This window comes from Otolemur garnettii, unplaced genomic scaffold (genome assembly GCF_000181295.1).
Source record: "Otolemur garnettii isolate 467f Iridium unplaced genomic scaffold, OtoGar3 scaffold00092, whole genome shotgun sequence".
NCBI lineage: Eukaryota > Metazoa > Chordata > Mammalia > Primates > Galagidae > Otolemur > Otolemur garnettii.
Genome location: NW_003852487.1, coordinates 1,931,149 through 1,947,508, shown reverse-complemented (window position 1 = coordinate 1,947,508; position 16,360 = coordinate 1,931,149). Strand labels below are relative to the sequence as shown.

The window sequence follows — 16,360 nt, the reverse complement described above, 5'->3', positions numbered from 1 at the left end:
TCATCCTCGGACGTGCTGCACTGGGCTCCATCTCAATTCAGACAAGAGGCGATCATGTTTCCAGGTTTATTAGGACATTGTCTGGGAACAGATGTGCCTCCCACTGTCTGGGAGGGGGAGATGTTGGCCCGGAAGGATAATGGCTGATTCATTCCGCCGGCTAGAAACAAGTATGGTCTAGGATAGTGAAACCTGTTTATCCTGGAAAAGATTTCTTGTTTCAGGGATCTTCGATATTAGCCACTTCCCTTGTTTCAGTAGCCAAACAAGACAATAAAGGAAACAAAGACAAGTGGTTTATGTTCTCTAGAGAACTACCCAGATGGGGAGCTGACCTTGCACATGTTGATTCTTGCTCATCTTCTGAGGTTGACAGGATTTTAGGTTTGTGACGACAGTGTGGCTTATTTAGGAATATTTTGCAAAGTTTCTTTCTTAGTGGTCTCTCTGCTTCCTCAGTGGTTTTTCTAACAGTGTTTCTGTAATGAGAGTCCTGGCAGGTGTTCTTACAGGTGGCCAGGGAGGAAAGTGTGAGCCCAGCAGAAAGGTGTGAAGTCAGTCACTCCACTACAGGACCCACCTCTTCCCCAGACATCAAAGGGAAGTCTAAACCAGAGGTAACGCTACTCCCAGGAAGGTTAAAGCCCTGGCCCTAGGGAGGGGAATTGTGCCTGGATCAACCATGTAGGCTTCAGTCATTCATGGACGTGGCTTTGGAAGAGCTGTGACTGTTTTCTTTCAGCCAATCCTGGGTTTTCCCATGATGATGGCACTGCTCAATGGGGGATGAAAGCCAGGCTGGGATCTTCAGCACATCCCAGCATGGTGAGCCTCACCTGGATAATTGTGAATGGGCTGAACTGTGTGCCCAGAATTGCCTGTTAGAAACGAACAGGCCCTGCTTACTTCTCAAGGGTGGATGGAGATGGAAACTCAGGCACTGGGGATAACCTGGTACATGGAGAATCAGTTGCACAAATCTCATTATTGCTAATAGTTCTGTAATGTTATTTTCCCTCTAATTTGTAGAGATACTTTTCTCCATCACTGATTTATTGAGATATTTAACAGCATAATACAAATGAGAAAAAGAATCCACAATTGCGAAACAGAGTGGACGCTTTAATAGCTGCCAAATTTTTTCTTTCTCACGTGTGATCATGGTGTAAATATTAGTATGGATAAGTAGCCCAGTGAGTTATAACTGGAGTATAAAATATGCTAATTTTTGAAAGGCAGAATTAAGCAGAATAAAAATGGGAACATTTTCTTCGGTTAATTCAGAAAGAAATTCTCTTGGTGTGACATTCCTCCCAACATTTTTGAGTGTAAATGGATGGCTAAATAAATCGTTCTGTGTTGAAATTCTGTATCAATATTTTAAAATGTTTTTATGAAAAATGCACACAATTCCTGGAGCTATGACAGAGCACTTAAAATAAAATGTGGCCTTTAGGTGATAGTAGAGGAAGAGGCAATCATTTTTTTCCTCAGTAGTAGGAAAGTATTATAGAAACATTAATGCAAAAGACATTCAGAGAACCCACTCCAAAGGTGTTTAGATCTCCTCAGAGCAGTCTGAAAAGATATTTTATAGTCTCAGTCCCTTAATTTCAGTGGTTGTAAGCAACATCCAGTTAGTAAGAGTCTGTACTTTAGTCTTTAGTCTCCTTGACAGCATAAAATTATCTATCTTTTTAAGAGGGAAAACAATTTATTCAACATTTAAAGTCCTTAAAACAGCGTCTTGCTCATAGCAAGCACTAAATAAAATGGTGGTGGTTATTATTACTGAAGGCTTGTGCTAGGCCCTGAGAAAGGCTACAAAGATGGGGGGGGGGCGGTAAAATGATGGATAGATGGATGGATGGAGGGTGTGTCAAATAATGGGTGGATAGATGGATGGAGGGAGGGATGAGTGGTTGGATTAATGGATGGATAGAGGAATGGATGGGTAAATGGATGATGCCAACAAGTATATATTGAGCTCTTAAAAAATATAAGATTGAAATGGGCCAAACCATAGGGAAATGTGATGATGGGCTTTGGAAGCCTGTTGGTAGAAGCAAACATCCCTTCCTGGAAAGTGAAATGGAATCAAGATCGGGCTAGAAAAGATGAGTCTGAGAGGGTGAAATTACCTTATTGATTTTCCTCTATCCCCGGTCCATAGCTCATTGTGAACAAAAATCTCAGCTGGTTTCCCAAAGGGTAGAACAGGGACTGACCAAAGAATGGGCACTGAAGTACCTGTGAATAAATATGGGGGGTAAGGGAGGAGAGGGGTAACAGGGTTACCCAGGTCAAGGGAGAGGACTGTGCAGAGTAAACGTGTGAGCTCCCCAACTGTTCTCATGCAAATCTCACATACAACAACATAAATCATGTACAGAAATCACTCTGTACATAAACTTCAGTATCTTTATGGAGGTGGGAGGCTCAGGTGGGAAGAGGCTTAGGCCAGCCACACGTTACCATTTTGACACTACACATGGTTATGAGTATCTTGGTGAGAAATGACTACAAATGTGAATATTTAGAAATATAATAGATAATCATCATACTACCTTTCTGCCTATCCAGAGATTTGTGCATTTAAAATCTCATTCACATCTATTCCTCATTAACCTGTGACTAGGAGGACTTAGTTGGTGCAAACTCTAAATCCTCTGCAAATATAGACTGATACAATAGCAATTTTCTTCCTGTTTACTGTTGGGCTAATCCATGTGAGCATATCTGGGGTTTCAAGGTGTGTGATAAGGTTGTTTTCCAGATCACCCTCAGCGCCCATGAGGCTTTCAGCACATGGCCATGCATATTCAAATGGGTTTTTCTCGCCAGGTCTCCTGCTTTTTAAAAGATTACATACCTGTGCCCATAAAAGAAAATATCATTCATGGAGGATTGCTCCTTCAAATGAACATCTTGGGCTCTGAGCCCACTTTGTAAACCAAATAACCTCCTTTGAGATTGAATTTATATTTTATTTTGCAAATGCTTATGTGGTGTTTACTGTGTGTGAAGAAATATTCTAAGCAGTTTATAAATATTAACTTAAAATTCTTGAAATAAACCTATGATGATGACTTTGTTATCACCATTCTAAACATAAGGCACAGAGAGGTTAAGTACTCTGCCTAAGGTCACACAGCTAAGTGGTAGGTCCAGGCTTTACATCGGCTGTCTAGTTCTAGACTCTCCTTTTCGCCACAGTGCTATGCTGTCTGTGATTTATTTGATGACAGATTTCACCAATCACTTCTCTTCCACTATGAGTAGATGCCTCAGAAACAAACCCATTTCTTTCTTCCTTCCTCTCTACATAAAATTTTCTGGCTTGAATACCAATTTTATTGATGATCCTATAAGTCAGAGTTTAAATAATTTCAACATATATTTTTTTCCTGTAGTAAAATAAACATAATCTAAAATGTACCATTTTAACCATTTTTAAGAGGCATTAAGCACATTTACATTGTTGGGCAACCATCACCACCATCCATTTCCAAAAATCCTTTCAAATTGCAAAATTGTCCCCGTAAAACACTAACTTTCCACTTCCCCACCCACAGCCCTTGGCAGTCTCTGTTCTACTTCTTTTTTCTTTTTGTCTTTTCTTTTTTCTCTCTCTCTATCTCTCATTTTCTTTTCTTTTCTTTTTTTTTGGTAACAGAGTCTCGCTTTGTTACACTTTGTAGAGTGTCATGGCCTTATAGCTCACAGCAATCTCAAACTCTTAGGCTCAAGACACCCTCTTGCCTCAGTCACCTAAGTAGCTGGGACTACAGGCACCCTCCACAATGCCCAGCTATTTTTTTTATAGGGCCTTGCTCTTGCTCAGGCTGGTCTTGAACTCTTAGCTTCCTAAAGTGCTAGGATTACAGGCATGAGCCACTGTGCCCAGCCTCTGTTCTACTTTCTATCTCACTGTATCTGACAATCCCAGAAACCTCGTGTAAGTAGAATCACATAGGATGTGTCCTTTTGTGTCTAACTTATTACACTGGGCATAGTGTCCTCAAACTGGGCATAGTGTCCTCAAGCTGCGTCCATGTTGCAGCCTATGTCAGAAGTCTCTTCCTTTCTAAGTTAGCTATCCCATTGTATGGGTATACTATAATTTGCTTATCAATTTATTGGTTGATAAGCACTTGGGTTATTTCTACCTTTGGCTATTGTGAATTAATGCTGCTATAAACATGGGTATACAAATATCTGTTTAAAATTTAATACATTTTAAAAAAAATTATACTAGTATTTGGTGGCACCTGAGCATAGCATTAAAAAGTAACTGATATTAGGCAGGACCAATGCTGAAGCCACTCCAAGGGCTTCAGCAAACTCAACATGCTCCAACTTGAGGGCGACACTTTTTGTGATTTTGAGGGTGTCTGTAAGTCAGAAGCCCAGTAGCAGATCCCCAGGATGAGGGAAGGGTCCCTGGCAGGGGCTTTCAAGGAGCATGTGCAGATCCCATGAGTCCAGGGCCGCCATCCAAGTACTTTCACTGTAAACGAGAACATACCACCACATGGATGATGTGAAGCTGTGTGCTCAGAGCACCAGGACCACAGCCTGGCGCAGCATGGGCACCTGAGCAGCCCTGCAGAGCTGGTAGCCAGCTGGTCAGACACTATTGTTTAAAATTTCCACTTTGACCCATTGGCTGGTTGTTGTTTCCAGTTAGGATACAGGTGGGATACCCTGGACATTCCAGAGACCTCAAGACCATGCTTGGTGTGCACAGGAACCAACTGGTGACCATTGGGGTGGCCACAGTGGGAGGCAATTGCAGGTGTCAGTAATGGGGTGTGCAGGGAACACAGCCAGCCAGAGGGAGTTAGCAATCCAATGATTAGAAATAATCAGAAACCTGTGGGAAAGGCCCAGAAGCCAAGGAGAATGCACAAGAACTGCTCCTCCCTAACGGGCAGCTTCATCTGTCACCAAAGGAGAGGCACATCTCCCTCTTCTCCTCTGACACTTCAATTGACGCTCTGATGCCTTCGGCCAGGCCTGCTGCAAGCTGACTCATGAGGCACGGGCGCCTGTGTAGCTGGGAAAGCGCCCTTAACCTCTGCTCTCATCTCCTCAACCCTCTGCAGATGAAGGCCTGTGGGACATGTTTGTGAAGGACATTCCGCGGAGTGCTACGTCCTACACCCTCAGCCTGGATAATCTCCGGCAGGGAGTGACTTATGAGTTCCGAGTAGTGGCTGTGAATGAAGTGGGCTACGGGGAGCCCAGCAGCCCCTCCGTGGCAGTATCAGGTAGGGACAACATCTGGGAGTCTCAGGAGAAGGGAGGATGAGATGGAGCCAGGGATGGAAAAAGAGAGGACACGTGTGTGCCCTCAGGGCCCTCCAACTTATTCTAGAAAAATAGTGTGGGTCCTGGAGACCTCGCCAGTACTGCTGGCCTCCTAGGCATCTCTCTGCCCATAAGTCTATGGGACCAGTTGTCCTCTGGCAGGACCCCAGGCCCTGGAGCTGCCACCTGCACTAATAGCTACATTATTGATAAGATTTCTTGACTACACTGTGCTCAAGTAATTCATAATTTGTTTTCTCATATTTTTAAAATATCAGAAACTTATGCAAGAGTTAGAGTGGTCATTTTGGGTTAAGCGGTATCTTCTCTGGGATAAAGATATTCCCAAGTGAAGCAGAGCCCTGGGCTCCGGCATTGGCTGACATGTCCTTTCTGGGAGCTGCGTGTCATTTTGGAAGCACAAAAACAGCCCAGTGGTCATAGAGTAGGTAGGGAATGTGTTAACACTGGATAACCAGAGAGAGGTCATCTGCTGTTGGGCCTCTCTGAGAGACACAGAAATGCAGAGGGCCCAGGACTATAGCTCTTTGGGGTATGGAGTGAGCTGATGAGAGTCACTGTCCCTGCAAATGGAGTGTGGGTGGGCTGGGCCTTTCTTCTCTCATTCATTCCTAGGAGGCTGCTGGGAGGCTCTAGACCCAGCCCCCAGTCTACCATGGGTAGCATGTTAGAGGAGGCCCTGGCAAGGCTTCTTCCAGAGCAAGCATGTTAAGGGGATGACAGAGGTATCTGTGGTCACCAGTGATGTGGCAAAGCTGTGACATGGGGTGGGGAGGGATTGGAAAGGTACATGGGACATGACCACAGAGGGGGGAGCCAGAAAGGAGACAGAAAGTAGCAGCACAAAGTCCCGGTCACCTGGTCACTAAAGGGAAGTGTGAAGCAGGTGGGGGAGGGAGGCAAGACTGTCATTTGCTGTGTCCTCCCACCTCGCCACACTCACACACCTGTGAGGGCTGGGTTCTGACTGTGGCTGTACCTTGGTGTCACCTGGGATTGTTAAGAATACCCTCACCAGGCCCCCCACCCCCAGATGGTGATTTCAGTGGCCCTAGGCATGGGCTTTCTAACTCTGGGTCCACAGTGATTTCCACGTACATACAGGCTGCCAGCCAGGGTGCTGAGGCATGAGTGAGGAGTGGGCTGCAGGATAGTGACACGAGGTGACTGAACAGAGGGTCCTGCAGCAGGTCACAGAAATGGGAGGTGTGTGGGGAGGGGAATAAGGGAGAAAGGGCAGAGTCTCTGCCACACCGTTCGGGGAGGCAGAAGCTGTGAGAGACTGGGCTGAGAAAGAGTTGGCTTCATTATTCCTCTTCCCTAGTACACAAAAAATTTCATTACCCTGTGTTTAGATTCTCTAAAGCTACTGACTGCGTTTGTTGACATTGAAAATAGCCTTGTCCTCTGTTTGCCGTGTGTGGAGGAAAGGCAGGGTCTGTGGGCGAGCTTGGGGCCCTGTGCCCTGCACCCCAGTCCAAGAGCCCACTGGGATTCCAGGGTGCTCAGGGAGAGGGGCTGCGAGGAAGAGGCCCAGGGGACAGCTCCATTTTCTAATGAGTAAGATGTAGAAAACTGAAAAATTGCTCATTTCCTTAAATTTTATTATGAAAATTTTAAACATACCCCAAACCAGAGAGACTAGAATAAGGAACCCTCAGCACCCCTCATCCCAGTTTAGTAATTCAAGATCCGCCTTATGTGTTTTATATATGGAAGTTTGGTATAAAGCACTTCCAAATGCACATAGCTTTTAACTGCACATTCACACAGCTGATGGCACAGGCTGGTCCTCACACAGGTCACACTCCCTCATCCTCCCTCCCAGTGCATTTCAGCAGAACCCTTCTCTGAAACTCCGCTGTATCTGGAGCCAGGCTTGGTTGCCAGCTGCCACCGTCATCTCTTCCATCCTTAGAGAAGCCAGTGGGCCATCACCTGCTGGCGTCACATCAGGACGTAGGCTGAGCAGCGCGAGGGGCCTGCTCTGGTGTGAGGAGCCCACTGAACTCCCTCGGCCTTTCCTTCCTGCCAGGCGCTAGAGCCAGGCCAACATGTGGGTGATTGGCTTGGGATTGGCTGGACTTGTTATGTGGAACACTTAATGTTCAGCCTGGAAACCTGCTTACCTCTTTTGAATTGAAAACACTGTCATCACCCAAGCAAGCCTGTGGTGTCACATTATCCAAAGCCAATTTCTCCCTTTTATTCCCAGGGTGCACACATTCTTCATTCTCCAGTGAGATACTTAATGGAAGGTGGCTGTATTTTCTGTGGGTTTTGGCAGCTGGGCGGCAGCCCGGGTTTTGCCTACAAGAGGCTTTGTATTTCCAGGCTGCTGAGGCCTCAGAACAGCCTCCCTGCAGAGAGGCCTGTGGCAGGCACTGAGTGGGACCCCAGCACCATCCAGCACCCACTGAGAAATAATTTCCCATTTTTCTGTTCCTAGTAAACAGAATAGAACATAACGAAAAAGAGTATCCTTCTCAGTAGCTTTTAAATGACACCTTTTCTCTTAATTTCTCAAAAATATATCTAAGATGGGGCCAATAATTGAGCCCAGAGTTGCTAGAGGCACAAAATAAATAAAGCACAGCCCCGGCCTCCAGGGGCTGGTGATGTGGAGGGGCCAGCTGATAGGGAGGCAAACACACCCCCAGCGGGCACTACCAGGTTCCTAGCGGGAATGGATAAGACCCAGCACTCGGCGTGAGCATGATCAGCTCCTGGGGGCTTTGTAGGTTCAGACTGTCCCCAGAACCACTGAAGTTTTGGAGAGGGGCATGGCTTATTTCTATCTTGGGAAGATCTCTCAGATTTGAGTGAGATGGTAAGAGGTGGAACAGTGGAAGGTAGGGCCAGTGGTACAGGCAAAGGTGGTGGGGAGAAGGTGGGGACGCAGCACTGTGAGCACACCTGTGTTCCTTCCTTTCGTTCACCCAGATAACATTTTTAAGCAGCTGAAACTAATTGAAAATAGCAAGGAGGGTGGCTTTGGTGGGCAAGGTAAGGACAAGACCCAGGATACAGAAGTCTCCAGGGAAATGGGAGGGGACAGAAGAGCCCTGGGCCTGGCTCTGGAGAGAAGTGGAACATCACAGATCATCACTGCCACGCCATTCCCAAAGCTGCCCAGGGCCTGGGGTGCCCGAGGCTCATCCCCCAAGAAGAGTCAGCAGGCCACCAGAGGGTGGCTCTCCCGTCACGCCCTTCCTCCCCACATCTGGTTCCCAGGTCTGCTGTCATACCCCCCTTTGTGTTTGTGTCTTTCCCTCAGCTCAAGTGGAAGCACCGTTCTACGAAGAGTGGTGGTTCCTCCTGGTGATGGCCCTGTCCAGCCTAATTGTCCTCCTGCTGGTGGTATTTGCTGTGGTCCTGCACGGACAGAACAAGAAGTACAAGAGCTGCAGTGCAGGTGCTGGGTCTGCCCTTATTCCCTGTCTCCCAAAGTACCCTGGGCATGAGCTGGAATGTTGACATTTTTTTTCTCTCCTGGATCTGCCATGCCAGCATCCGCTTTCCATTTCATTTGCCTGTAGGTGACAAAATAGATGCAACAGATTGTCCTTGGAGGCAGCAAGGTATAGCAAGGCAAGAACCCTAGACCCTGGGGACCCAGGTGCCAGCCCTGGCTGCCCTGGATTAGCCAGGTGTCCTGGAGAAGGCACTGGAGCCATTCAGCCTCCCTGAGCCTCAGTTCCTTCCTCTGAACCTTTGCCCAGATACGATTGTATTTTGTTAATATGATTAGAGAGTATAAAGTCTCAATCCAATGAAATATTGTACTATTTAGCGTCATGAATACAGTGAACCAGGCAACATTTCAGATAGTTTGTGTGGCTCTTGGAGGCCCAGCCTCTCTTGCTCTTGAGTTTGTACCTTGCCTGTGTCCACAGCCTGGCTCTGAGCCCTCCAAGAGCCAAGTCACTGTGGGATTTCCAGCATAAGCGCCATACCAGGTGTGGGGTAGGTATTCATCAATAAACAATTGTTGCTGAGTGAGTTGGCAACATGCGGAAAAGGGACAAGCAGATGGGGAAAGCCAGCTGCAGAGAACACACACAGTAGGACTCCTCTGTGGGAAGGTCAGAAACAACCCAAACGAGTGGGTGTTTCCAGAAGGCAGAATTGTAGTTAAGCATAAACAAGAAAGATGCAAAGGCATTTACAGGTGCTGAAAATGCTCTCGATGCCTTGATGTAGTTGGTGGTTACACTAGAGCAAAAAAAAAATCACCCAGACACTTAAGATTACTATACTTTGTGCATTTTATTATCCTCAATTTTTAAAAAATTCTCATAATTGCCAGCAAGACACTCCCTTGCATAACCAGAATATAACTAAACTCTAGGTTGTAGCCTGTTTTTATCCCACACAGCGTCCGCAAAGTAGCAGCAGAACCCTAGAATGTGTACAGTCCTCCAATGTCCCCAGTCTGGCAGGCCGGGACCTCTTTCTGAGCCTGGCTTCCTCATTATGAGGTTTCCCACCATCTCATCTGTGGTCCCTTCTTGGAGAAGTGGGTCCCAGGCGAGGTGTTCCTAAGGAGGAACCCACATCGCCCTCTGGGATGAGGAGATGGCCAAGCAGATTCCCGATCCGGCCCTCAGGCCCACTGTCCTCATGCCCAAAGGGTTAATAAAACCAGGCACCTAAAGCACCTTGCCATTTGCTTTTGAAATGCTAAGCAATTCATCCCTCAAAGAAAGGATTTATTTTTTTTCTGTATAAATTCACTTCTAACAAGTGTTCGTAAATCAGATTTTATTCCTGTGGGATTTACAATGTATGAATGGCATGTCATTTTACTGAGTTAATGCTATTACAGAATCCTGTGTCTGGCACATGGAAAATCTCTCCACTTTTCACTCTCCTTCTCCATCTGGAAAACAGACTTGAAAAGACAAATCTGACCTGCAGCTTCTGATACTCAGCCTTACCCTGGAGTATTAATTTAACATCATAATTGAAGCCTAGGAAGGAAAAATACTTGCCTACCAGAATGTTCCCTTTCTGCCCAGGAGACATGCAAAACATAAACCTCTGCTACCACAGCATCACTCCGCACCCTCCCACCTGTACTCATCAGCCTCCCACCCTTGTCTGAGTTCTATTCTGATGCTGGTTCACCTTCCCCCTCCTCTCAGCCCAAGTCCCCTCTGCAGGCACATGGAAGGGGTGGCAGGCCCTAGGGGAGAGGAACCCCCTAGGGTTTAGAAATATCAACCCACTGAAGCAAGAAAAGGGGATGGCTCTGGATGGCTGGGGAGGGTGCCTCTGGCTCAAGCATTTGAGCTGTAATCTAAGGGAAGGGGTTACCTGAATGAAAGGGCTTCAAGGTAGAGGGGACAGCAGGTGGGAAGGTCCCCAGGTAGGGAGGGGCACACTCAGTGTGGGCTGGTGTTAGGGAGAGGCTGAGGATGCCAGGTGGGAGCACAGACCAGGCCAAGGCAGTGAGAACTCGGGCTTTGCCAGCAGATCAGGTGGCAACCACTGGAAATTTATTTATGTTGTTTGGTTTTTCACAATTTTATTTTTATTCATTTGTTCTGCTAATACAGTTCAGAATATACTTTGATGTACTGTATTTGTAAATTTATCCTTTTCTTAAAGTGTGAAACTCAATGGTTAATTCGTAGGTATGTGCAATGACTACCACAGTCAATTTTAGGACATTTTTATCACTTCAGAAGGAAACCCTGCACCCTTTCTTTAGCTATCACACTCCCATAAATTTTCTTTTTACGTTCTATTTTGTTACATGATTGTGAATTTTTTATTTTGAAATTTATTAAATATTTAATTTCCCCAACTTTCAAAAAGCTTATGCATTCTGAATACATTTTCATAAAATACTGGCAAGAATACTAGTATTTTGGCATCAGGCAAAATGAACACTGAAATGCTAATGTCACTTTGGGCCAACACTGTAGCCCATGTATGACTTTTTCTCCACAGCATGGCTCGCAAGTTGACGTGGGTCTCACATGTAGCCAGAATCAGGAGCCCCACCCCCTGCCAGCTCTGGTTTGCGTTGCCACAGTGGGCACACTAGTAAAGCTTTTATGCTTGATCCCTGACTGGGCTTTAGGTAAGAGTATCTCCAACATGGAAGAGTCTGTGACACTGGATAATGGAGGATTTGCTGCCTTGGAGCTCAGCAGTTGTCACCTCCACGTCAAGAGCACCTTCTCCAAGAAGAACGGAACCAGGTAGGGAGGCACTGGTGCAACCAGAGTGTGTGGTGTCCACCCCAAGGCCCACTGGTACCTCCACTGCACACAGGAGGTTACCAATGAGCATTATTCCAAACTCGCCAGGGCCACAGGATTGGCAGAGTGGTTGACTGTATAAAAAGAGGGCAGACCTCAGGTGTGTGGGCAATGCCCTGGGACACCTTACTGCTGCCAAGCTGGCCTCCTATGGCCAATGGCTGGATGGGACTGGGAAATTCCTGGTTCGCAGGGACATCGCACTGGGCTGTGGTGGGCTTGATCTGGTTTTGCACACAGGAGGGTTATAGTTGTTCTCATCATCTTATGTACTCCAAAATTTTCTGGTAGTGATACAGATTGCCATTTCATATAGCGATGTAAATGTGCACAAGAATGACTTCTACCACCAAAGCCTTTACCTTTTTGCCCTTTTCCTAATTTCAGCGGGAAGTAAGCCTTCCTAAAAAAGAGAAGATAACCTTGATTTTCCTTTTGATTTGTAGAGTATCTTCTTCTGGCTGAGTACCCTTGACCAGGGACAAGGGCAAGGATTGGTGAGGGGTCTTGGGAGTCTAGAAGGAAAAACCAAAACACCTGGGGATGCTTTACCTGAACAATAGACAGCTCGGGGGGCTCTTGGGGTCCACGAGCATTAGAGGTACCTCTTCCTCATCCATATCTGCCTTAGATATTTTTAATTACAAGGATGTGGAAATTACTATCAAAACACAGACTAAAAGCTTTGTGTTTCCCTTGATTGTCTGTCAGGCGTGCAGTGGCCAACAATGCCCAGACATTTAGGAATCTCAAATCATTTGGATGGTGCTGAGGCCCCTCATTTTTTAGGGAGGCAGGTCAACTAGGGTGCTTGTCTACATGTGGCTGGCCCTCTCCCGGCACCACCAAGTGGCCAGCCCAAGGTAGAGCAGGCTGCCACCCCACGTGTTGCTGTCCTTAGGGCTGGAGGTAGAAGCCAGTGGTGACCTCTGGTCATATCTTTCATCTCAATTTTCTACTGAGACTCAAGTGTTTCCTGTTGTATAAAAGAAACATAAAAACCAACCACACATAATTTCAAGACCAAGAGGAATTTGTCGCAGAGAATTTTAAAATATTATATGCTCCCTCCTACAAATATCTCTTCTGTCTTGAGAAGAGACACTCATAGCTTTTAAGCACATTGCCCAGGAATAGACAGGCTAATATAAGTTCATCTGCTTCCCAGACAAGAAGAGAAAAATCATTTCATGGTGAAGTTGAAGAGTCTTAGAACACAAAGAGGCTTCCCTAAGGCGGTTTCTAACAGGGAAAATACAGGCATCTTATATCACCAGAACCAGGACCTGTGGGGCTCCAGGAGACAACATTGTGATCAGTGGCATAGGTTTCATAAGATTTGGCATAACCCAAGAAAGCCCTTTCTACAGAACAGCTCTCGGCAGTGGAGTCATGAGCTTCCCCCAGGCCAGAAGTGTTGGGGCCACTTTAGGGGACTGTGAGGTGCTGTGGGCAGGACAGGGTAGCCAGCTAGAAGCCAGCCTGTGGAGCCCTTTCCCTCTCTGGGGCTTGCTGAGCTTATCTCTTGAGATGGTGTTGCCTTGTGACTCTGGGGGGCCCCTGGATCTGGGAAGGTGGTGGGTGTGGCCTTTGACCCTCAAACATTTGTATGTGGCTGTCTATAAGACTTTCAAGTCAGGTTTCTAAATATGCTGACCCACCTCCAGAATCGACTGCTATCTTCTCACTTAGCTGAGTCCTAGGAACACAGCTCGTGACCTCTGGAGGGTCCAACGCCAGCCCCAAGTTTTCAGTTTAGCTGCTCTGTGGGTCGCACATTTCCCATGGAAAAGGGGGCTCCTTTGCTTTGGTTTGTTCAGCCATGTACCTGGTTTCAGTCAAGGTCCTCAGCTTCGCAACAGAGTCAGATGCAAACCATCCTGAACCTGCTGAGCCAAGGACAAAATAAAATTAAGACAGAAAGGAAAATTGACCCTTTCCTCTGGGTTTTTTTTTTTTTTTTCTTCATTCCTAGCATTAAGACCCCAATTGTGATTGAAGGAAAAGATTTTCTGCTGGGGAAGGGGATCTGAGTGTTTCTCAGGAGCTCCAAGAAGAGCTGAGGCCCACAATCTAGGCAAGGTCATATGGAAATTAGGCCCCTAGCATTATCCCCAAAATGTCTTTAACATAAGGAGGTGGCCAAGTTATCTCTAGTCCATATGCTGTGGTTCCAGTTTTTATGTGGGGAAGGCACCACTTTAGATCCTTAGATAAAATGATTTGTCCAAATGGTTAGATGAGAAACTAACTCTTTCCCACACTAAATACCTCTGAGGTGGAAGGGGGAAAAAGGCCCTTAGGCCTTCATTGGGCCTTCCCTATGAAGAAACAGCACAGCAGACACCAAGGGAAGCCATGCCTGTTCCCAGAGGTTCACCCCGATGGTCTTCCCAGTGGAGTTTCTCTCTGCCCAGCACCTGAGTTCCTGGCCAGGGGCTTCTCCTTGTTTGATCTCTGAGAGTGACTTTCCCCATTGGGGGTTGCAAAGACACTCCCATCTGCTGCCACCACTGGGCTCTGCACTCCTTATAGCACAAGGGAGAGCTCAACTGGGGCTATCCCGGACTTGGTGCCTGTGAACGTACAGGCAGGGCCAACCTCCCTGTAACAGACCCTGCACATCCCAAGGGGCAGTGAGAAACACTCTGTCTTGCCTGATTTAAAAATTATGCCCTTTTGTGTTTGGAATTTTTCCCCAAGTTATAATTTTTTTATCTGAAAAATAGAATCTGGGCTATTCAGGTATGTGATAGTCACCAAGAAGTTGGGAGCTAAAGAGTATATTCATTTTCTGTGGTTTCATGACAAATTATAATATGTTTAGCAACTTAAAGAAACATGGAATGTGGCCTCTGCTCAGGTCTCACGGGGCTGTAATCTAGGACTCAGTGGGGCTGTACTCTCATCTGGAGGCTCTACTGAGCAAGAATCCTTTCCAGGCTCCTCAGGCTACTGGCAGGACCTGGCAGGATATGTTTCCTGTGGCAATGTGACCTAGGGCCTCAGCTTCCACCTGGCTGTCAGCTGGGGGCTACCCCCAGGCCCTGGAGGCTACTCACAGTCCCTTATAATGGAGCCTTTCCAGGGGCTGTTCCCAACATGCTATTGCTTCTCTAGTCAGCCAAGTCAGGGGCTCAGAAAATATCACATAAGTCACGAGAGCTTTAGGAGCAGCAGCCCCTCACCCTTTCTGCATAACAATATGATCAAGGCAATGGCAGCCTCTACCATATTCTGCTGGTCAGAAGATGTCACAGGTCCCACCCTACTCCAGGGAGAGTGTGATGGGGGACCAGTGATAGGCCATCTTAGAATTCTGCACACCATGAAGAAAAAGCCAGGCATAGTGGCTCACACATGTAATCCTAGCATTCTGAGAAGCTGAGGCAAGTGGATTGGTTGAGCACAGGAGTTCTAGACCACCCCAAGCAAAAGTGAGACCTCGTTTCTACTAAAAACAGAAAAAACTAGCTGGGCATGGCAGCGGGTGCCTGTAGTCCCAGATACTCAGGAGGCTGAGGCAAGAAGATCTCTTCAGCCCAGGAGTTTAAGGTTGCTATGAGTTATGATGACACCATGGTACTCTATCAAGGGCAACAGAGGGAGACTTGGTCTCAAGAAAATAAAAAAGAATATGCTTTAGCAGTTCCTCCTCCCACCTCACCCCAACGTAAGGTCCTGGGACCCTGCCAGAGCCGGAGACTAGGCCTGGAGCACACCTCCCTAATTCCCTCTTGTGCATAGATTAGACCCTGTCTCCATGGCTTCTCCTTCATTTCTGTCATGCACTCCCCTCCTGCTACCTACCCTGCAAATGCCAAGCACCCCAGGATTCCTGTTGGTTCTGACCTCTTGATGTTCTTTGTGCTTGAGTGTCTTGCTGGCCTCTCCAGGTGCAGATGAGGTCACTGCCCAGTGCCACCCAGCCCCTCACAGTCAGACCCCTGGTAGGTGAAGGGTGTTGGATCACCAGATGGCTGGTACTCAGTGCGTATATGTAACTTTTTCTATCAGCTGCCAAAATGGCATTAAAGGCTGTGGATTTCCCCTTATCCTGATCTGATAAAGGCCAGATGACAGGTTAGGAGGCCTCTGGGGAGGATATGTTTTGCCCAGAGTGTAACATGGGCAATGGTCCTTATCCTAGGTCCCCACCCCGGCCGAGCCCTGGTGGTCTGCACTACTCAGATGAGGACATCTGCAACAAGTACAATGGTGCTGTGCTGACTGAGAGCGTGAACCTCAAGGAGAAGACAGCGGATGCCTCAGAATCTGAGGTCAGTGCCTGCACTTTGTTTTCCCAGTAACCACCATTCCCTACTTCATAGTGAGCCTTCTACCTCCTCAAACTACCTTGCTTCTTTGAATCTCACAGCAGCCCCATGACTTAGGCAGGGCAAGTAACAAATAGCTCTCCTTCAGAGATGAGAAAAGAATAAGAGAGCCAGGGAGGCACCTATGGCTCAAGGAGTAGGGCACTGGCCCTATATATGAGAGGTGGCGGGTTCAAACCCGGCCGAGCCAAAAAAACTACAAAAAAAAAAAAAAATGAGAGCCCAAGTCCAGATCCTCAGCTCACTTCAGGCCTATCAGACCTCACCACCTTGCGGACAGGTGCACCAAGCCTGCTGCGTGGAGGAGCAGGTTCCCATTTTTAAATCCCAGGGCCAACATAAAGACAGGCAAGGCTGGCACCCTCTGTGAGGGGCACCCTGGAGAGCAGAGCCCAGGTGTTGAGTGGGTACCCTACA

The 16,360-nt window shown here is 47.0% G+C and overlaps 1 protein-coding gene across 1 annotated transcript in view; it reads left to right on the top strand.

Annotated features, from left to right (window-relative positions):
* Positions 1-16,360, top strand: part of SDK1 (sidekick cell adhesion molecule 1) — a 1,049,055-nt gene that overhangs the window by 1,017,957 nt on the left and 14,738 nt on the right. The window contains exons 41-44 of the mRNA XM_003795444.1: positions 5,109-5,273; positions 8,612-8,749; positions 11,426-11,546; positions 15,757-15,886. Coding sequence (XP_003795492.1) covers positions 5,109-5,273; positions 8,612-8,749; positions 11,426-11,546; positions 15,757-15,886 — 554 coding nt within the window. The remainder of the gene's footprint in view (positions 1-5,108; positions 5,274-8,611; positions 8,750-11,425; positions 11,547-15,756; positions 15,887-16,360) is intronic.